Source organism: Micropterus salmoides, unplaced genomic scaffold (genome assembly GCF_014851395.1).
Source record: "Micropterus salmoides isolate LMB-PRFRI ecotype aquatic unplaced genomic scaffold, ASM1485139v1 Ms_hic_scaffold_16, whole genome shotgun sequence".
In the NCBI taxonomy this organism is placed as follows: domain Eukaryota; kingdom Metazoa; phylum Chordata; class Actinopteri; order Centrarchiformes; family Centrarchidae; genus Micropterus; species Micropterus salmoides.
The window spans coordinates 17226425-17232424 of record NW_024040707.1 but is presented as its reverse complement, the minus strand read 5'-3'; the positions used below and the strand labels follow the sequence as shown (position 1 = coordinate 17232424).

At 42.7% G+C, this 6000-nt stretch overlaps 2 protein-coding genes across 3 annotated transcripts; both read right to left on the bottom strand.

The window, feature by feature from the left end:
• Positions 1-323: 323 nt before the first annotated feature.
• Positions 324-1643, bottom strand: LOC119906079 (adenosine receptor A1-like). The gene is made up of 3 exons (XM_038723595.1): positions 1306-1643; positions 758-1221; positions 324-572 (listed from the first exon to the last, which is right to left on the bottom strand). Exons 1-3 carry the CDS (start codon positions 1641-1643, stop codon positions 361-363), a joined length of 1014 nt encoding a protein of 337 aa, XP_038579523.1. The 3' UTR covers positions 324-360.
• Positions 1644-2938: 1295 nt separating this feature from the next.
• On the bottom strand, positions 2939-5771 carry LOC119906080 (transcription factor Spi-B). Of its 2 annotated transcripts, none has more exons than XM_038723596.1 (6): positions 5669-5771; positions 5435-5469; positions 4447-4651; positions 4213-4331; positions 3876-4020; positions 2939-3718 (listed from the first exon to the last, which is right to left on the bottom strand). In XM_038723596.1, exons 2-6 carry the CDS (start codon positions 5453-5455, stop codon positions 3393-3395), a joined length of 816 nt encoding a protein of 271 aa, XP_038579524.1. In that variant the 5' UTR covers positions 5456-5469; positions 5669-5771; the 3' UTR covers positions 2939-3392. The 2 variants fall into 2 exon arrangements, with proteins under 2 accessions (XP_038579524.1, XP_038579525.1); XM_038723597.1 differs by having other exon boundaries at positions 2948-3700.
• Positions 5772-6000: the final 229 nt, after the last annotated feature.

Sequence of the window (6000 nt, the reverse complement as noted above, 5' to 3'; positions counted from 1 at the left end):
GAATGACATCTTGAAATTGTTTCTTCGTCACCTACTGCAATTCTGATGGCTACATGGTTTGTGTGCAACAGCAGCTATTGAGTTTGTTAGTCTAGAGCACCCTCCAGTGGAGGCTTATGAGTTAGCTTTGGCTTAAATAAAGTTTGCAGACAAGATTTAGGCGACCGAATGCCATGGCAGGCTAAGTGTGTGCAGTGTAGGGGTTTCACAATTTCAAACACACAGACTGCCTGTATTTCCTCAGTTGGATATCTGTAATAAAGCCTTAAATGATTGTTGACCATGTTTTGTGTGTATGACAAAGTCCCATGAACTTGAACCTCAGACATACTGGACTTATAGTGACCCTGTGGTCCTTTGTTAGGGCGTGGCCATCCGTCCTGATCCACACATCTCGGTGTGATTGGCTCGGCTGCCTGTACTTGATCGGCGAACTTGCTCATCCCCGTTGCAACAGGTCATGTTCATGAGGAAGCGCCTCCATATTTGTCTGTAAGCCTGTTGGATCTTTGGGATGCGATATGCATAGACCACAGGGTTGACTGCTGAGTTGGCGTGAGACAGGAGAATACCTGGAAAATGGATTTGTTACCATCATATATCACTAACTGCTGGTAAGTATTGTGATCTGTATGTGTGAGTGTACAAATACATATGTGAAAAAAACAAAACAATTTAAAGCCTCTAGGGGAACATTTCTCAACATGTAAATACAAAAACAACCAACAGCAGACTGTGTGAGGGCTAGAAGAGCTACCTGTATAGAGCGTCCCTGGTGTGACAGCTTGGGGACCATGAAACAGCAGCATGCAGTTCATCAGGTGCAGAGGAATCCAGCAGCTGGCAAACAAAATGAGAACCAGAGCCAGGGAGCAGGCCAGCCTCTTCTCCCTGAGCAGAGAGGCCTGGTTTTGAGGACAGCCCTCCTTCAAACGGCCCTGCAGGCTCCAGAAGATTCGCATATAGAGGAGGGTCATGACCAGCAGGGGTGCAATGACACATCCCAGGAAGTTGAAGTAGACCATGAAAGGGAGGGAGATGACTGAGAGGAAGGTGCAGGGTGGAGAGATGAAGGAAGTGGAAGATGTATTTGTGGAATCAAAGGCTAGAGAGGAGTAGTTGTGCCAGCCAAACAGAGGGGTGAACCCCAGCAGGCAGGACAGTATCCAGCACACAGACACTGCCATCCATGTACGCCTCTGTGTGGCCAGGGCTTTGTACCTGAGAAAGAAGGAATGAAATTGATTTCCACAAATCAATTAGTAAGCATGTTCTCCATCCAGCTTTTCTACTTGCAGACCTCACCTGAGTGGTGTGTGTAACCTGAGGTATCGGTCCACGGCGATAGCTAGCAGTGACAGCACAGAGGCCTGAGTCAGCACGAGCACGACACAGCTGAGAAGTAGGCACAGGTCAGGGGTCAGACTCACCCAGCCATCCAATAGTACAGACAGGGGCACAGCCGCCACACCCACGAGGCAATCAGCCACTGCCAAGGAAACGAGAAAGCAGAAGGTTGGCTCTCGAAGGGAATCCCGGATACCAACACACACCGCACACACCACCAACACATTGCCAAGGCAACAGGCCACAGCAATCAGCGCTTCTAGGACTGTGTAGGCCACCCAGCTCCACTCAGCCATCACTGCAGATGAAGAACAGGGAAGCTATGAAGTTTGACGGAGCAGGTTTCCCTGAGAGCCCTGGACAGGTGGGTTGAATTCCACAGCGAGAGTTATGTCCAGCATAATCCTGTGTCTGCTGTTCAGATAGCAGATTCCTGCTTTTCAGCTGATTTGGCTTCAAATGACCAGGAAAAAAGCATGGAACAGATGCTTTTTATATGCAAACATGCATGCGCTTTCTGCGCACACAACAGGCGTGCACTCCATGGAGATGCCATCTGTATTTCATCAGTGAGTGAAAAACATTTCCTCACTTTGTGTGTGCCTCAGTCGCCTTAGAGGAGAGGATTACATGAATGAGCCATGGCACATTTTTCACAGAACAGTTTGATATTGCATTTGTGTTTGATAACGGTACTCATATCTTTTACTTGAGTAACACTACAATTTAGCAATACTGAATAAGTAAAGCTAAATATCAAAATTGCTAAATATCCGTTTTCAGTGTCATATTTTAATATGTATTATATTACTAATGCATTGGTATGTAAGCAGTGTTTTAAATGTTAGAACTGTTTATCATGTTTTAGATGTAAAATCTAAATCTGCAAAGTAACTAAAGCTGTCAAATAAATGTATTCGATTAAAAGGTAAAAATGTAGTACAGTATAAAGTGGCATAAAATGGAAATTAAATTATTAAAATCATACCTAATTTTAGTACTTAAGTAACATAAGTAAATACATGTGGTTACTTTCCACCGTGGTTACTGTAAATACAGCATGTCACAGCAGAACAAGTTTGTGACTGTTACCAGAACCAAACTATCTGCTTTGTAGTACAAGCTGTAGTCAGGGATGACTACGAGTTCATGTGTGTTGAACATTATGTCATTTGACCCTGTGTCACGTGGTTTCAGCAAATATGTGTGTGGCCCCATCATTTGACTAGGGAAATTAAATTACATTATTTTGGCAGCTTCATAAAAGAAATTTATACTCAGCATCTCGAATGTGTTCAGTGTCTGCGTGTGTCCTGCTACTCCTGTGTGTCAGGGTACTTTGTAGATGTTACTGATTAACAGGTTTTGCTTTTAATGGTGTTTTGTTCTAATGCACGCTTACTTTGCATACAATTTTGGCTATGGGTGTGTGCTTGTGTGTGTCTGTGTTTGCACCAGTTTATAAGCACATCTGTGTTTGCCTGGCTGATAGGCACCACACAGTATATCTTTGTTCACGTGGATAGATAGACAGACAGACAAGAAAATATCAGGTATTCTGAAAATATTTTCAGATTTATTCATTCATCTTAAAAAAATATATTTTAACACAAACAGATCATGTTTACACAACCTATTTTTTAAGTCTTTAAAATTATCGTGTAAATGCTGACTATCTGCAATACAGAATCACAAAAAACAGAAAACCACAACTTTTATTTTAAGAATGATAGTAGTTCTACTTATGAAGTAGATATTATGTGATAACCTGTTAGGTTTACATAGTTTATAATGGCAGCTGACTTTTCATGCATTGCCTATCACATCACTAGCACCATTTCCTGTTTGCCCCTTATCTGACCTACAGTGTTTCATCCTCTGGCTTTTCAAATACCCAGTATTCATTTGTTTCTACATACCATAGAATTAGAATCAGCAGAATGGACATGAATGGGACAACCACAGTGATTTTCCGTAAATATCCATTGTGCTTATTGTTTTCCATGCTTATATACATATATATTATATACTGTCCATCAGGCCTCTTACACTGCATTAGATTCTCCTTTTAGGCCTCGCAGTGTCTTCTCATCGAACTGGTAGGTGAGCTTCCTCTTCACCTTGTGAATCTCGCCCGTGCGGGAGTAGTTCCTCAGCGCCCGTGCCATCTTCTGGTAGGTCATCGTCTTGCGATTGCCCTTACGAAGGCCCCAAAGCTCCGCCAGGCGCTCCTTGTTTTGGGAGGAGAACTGGAATGTACCAGCCGAGGACTGGACCCACCAGATACAGTTACGCATCGATGGCGTCTGGAGCATCTCAAACAGGAACTGGAACAATCGCTCCTTCCTCTTTCCTGCCAAGGAGGAAGAAGCTATAAATACAAATGTGACAATGACTCAACAATGTGCGTATGTGTGAACATAGATGTTTTTTTGTCCCAACAGAAGGCCTTACACTAAATACGAGCCTGTTTGGTGTGTAGATATATCAAAATAAATTTTGTTGAGAGTTTTGGTGCGCATGTGTACCTGAAAGTGGGGCAAGAGGCAGGGAGTCTCTGTCCTTCCTGCTTCCCCTATCCGACGATGGTGATGGGGAATCTTGGTACTGGGAGCTACTGGACTGGGAGTCTGAGTCAATGTATGCAGGTCCCACGTAGTAAGAAATGTGGTCCTGAAGCAAACACACATAAAAAAAATATTCATAATTCACACATATAACCATTCCCAAAAATTATGAAGAAAGTCAATCAAAAAAATCTAAATTCAACCTCAAAATGTGAAATGTGTCACACAGTAATGTGTAGTTTTATTCAGCAATGTAAGAGGCATCTGAGCTAGGTAGATTCAGGCCCCTTGAACTCACCCATTGATGGTCATGGGGACTAGGCAAAGCTGGAGGCAGGGCATGCTCTTCATATTCCTCATTTGGAGTGTAGGGGTCACAGTGCCACTCATACGGATGCTGACCAAACCAGCTATTTTCTATGGAGAAACAGGCAAAAGATACAGTCAGGTAAAAAGATATAGAAATACACAACCACCGACATCATCTCATTTACATCTTTTTCATTATCATTGCCGCCACCCCCACAGTAACCTATGATCCTGGTGCTCTGGTGGGAGTGTGTGTGCTTTTGTTGCCCCACGGTGGTTGGAGGTGATGCAGGTGTGCGTGCAGGCTGGACCTCCAGTGAATGCTCCTGCAGATACTCCTCAATGACCTCCAGGTCCACCTCAGGGCAGGATGAGGGAGCCACTCCGCTCCAGGCCACACGGTCTCCACTCAGCCTGACAAAAGCCATCTAACAGACACAGAGGCAGGACGCCGGCTTTGAGAAATAATTCACACTCACTCACAGTTTTCCCCTGAACTAGGTTGTTGTGTGATGCAGACAGAGAGAAAACACTTTGCACGATGGGTGCCATTTATCCCGTGTCAGTCATAGCCTAAGGTGGTGTTCTTGCACACCTGCTGTTTTTTTCATTATTCTGTGTTGCATCATATTGTGAATAATTTTGGTCTGAGATCGGGAGATTAGGGATGCACTCACTCATCAATTTTAAATAAGCTGGGAATTATCTATGAATCCTGAATTCTACATAATATTAAACCGCACACATCATCCTTAATATGTAATATGGTGAATTCGTTTCCATCTAGGCTAGATTTGTCAAACTCCAAAATGACACACACTAAAGACATTCACAGGGCAGCAAACCGTGTGATATTTATTCTGTTTGCATGGTTTTCTGTATGGGTCTTGAAAATGAGCCAGGTGTGACAGTGTGTGTTTTAGTTTGACTGGCAAATTTATGCAAGTGTTTGTGCCTCCACCAGGACAGGTAACATTCAGGTAACAGTGATGTGCGGCTTTGCTGCTTACTCTTACAAATAAACCTTTACCCTCCGCCAACACGTCAATTACAGTTAACACTATAATATTTCATAAGCCACTATTACACAAACATCCAGTTATATAAATATAACCACTTTTCTTTGTCGTTCATGGACTGACCTATGGTTACACTCTTTCTCTCTCTCTATATATATATATATATGTACAATAAAATTATATCCAACTCACCGTCTCCATTTCTGCCAACATACTTAAAGGACAATCTGGAAAAAGTTAACACAGAATGAGACAGTTGTGAGACACAAGAATCAAAGTGCAAAACATGAACAGAGAAGTGAAAGAAGACGTGACACATGCTTCTCAAACTTATCAAGATGCAGATAGACAGTCATATGACAGCAAAAGACAACAAGGCCACGTCAGAACCTGAATGAATGGCTGTAACAAAGAAGATACCTGTACCTTGTTAAGTGAGAGGTGTATTCCTGTGTCTGGTGCAGTGCAGTAGTATCCTCAGGCTGTAGAAGGTGGAGACATGAGAATATGAGTACTCACCTGAATGATGCTCACCTCTTATATGTCACTTTTGGCCAAGCCCCTTTGGTTGTTAGTGGGAGTGGTTCACAAAAGAAAGCATTTTTTTCTTGGCAGATTGTTTCTCTATTTCATATTACGTGTGAGTGTAAGCAGTGTTTTAAAGCTTGTGAAAGTTTATTCCACAGAATCAAAACTTGCGGTGTATGTGTGGTTTCTTATCATTGTATTTTCAGCTGCAGAGGTGCAATGGGAGATAA

What these genes read in the sequence shown, in the direction of transcription:
- LOC119906079 (XM_038723595.1), bottom strand. Translation starts at nt 1,643, where the DNA reads ATGGCTGAGTGGAGCTGGGTGGCCTACACAGTCCTAGAAGCGCTGATT. An exon ending in AGGTTACACACACCACTCAG is followed by an intron (nt 1,222 to 1,305) that starts GTGAGGTCTGCA and finishes CTTCTTTCTCAG; the next exon opens with GTACAAAGCCCTGGCCACAC. An exon ending in ACCAGGGACGCTCTATACAG is followed by an intron (nt 573 to 757) that starts GTAGCTCTTCTA and finishes TCCATTTTCCAG; the next exon opens with GTATTCTCCTGTCTCACGCC.
- LOC119906080 (XM_038723596.1), bottom strand. Translation starts at nt 5,455, where the DNA reads ATGTTGGCAGAAATGGAGACG. An exon ending in GTCCCCATGACCATCAATGG is followed by an intron (nt 4,021 to 4,212) that starts GTGAGTTCAAGG and finishes TGTTTGCTTCAG; the next exon opens with GACCACATTTCTTACTACGT. An exon ending in GCCTCTTGCCCCACTTTCAG is followed by an intron (nt 3,719 to 3,875) that starts GTACACATGCGC and finishes TTGTATTTATAG; the next exon opens with CTTCTTCCTCCTTGGCAGGA.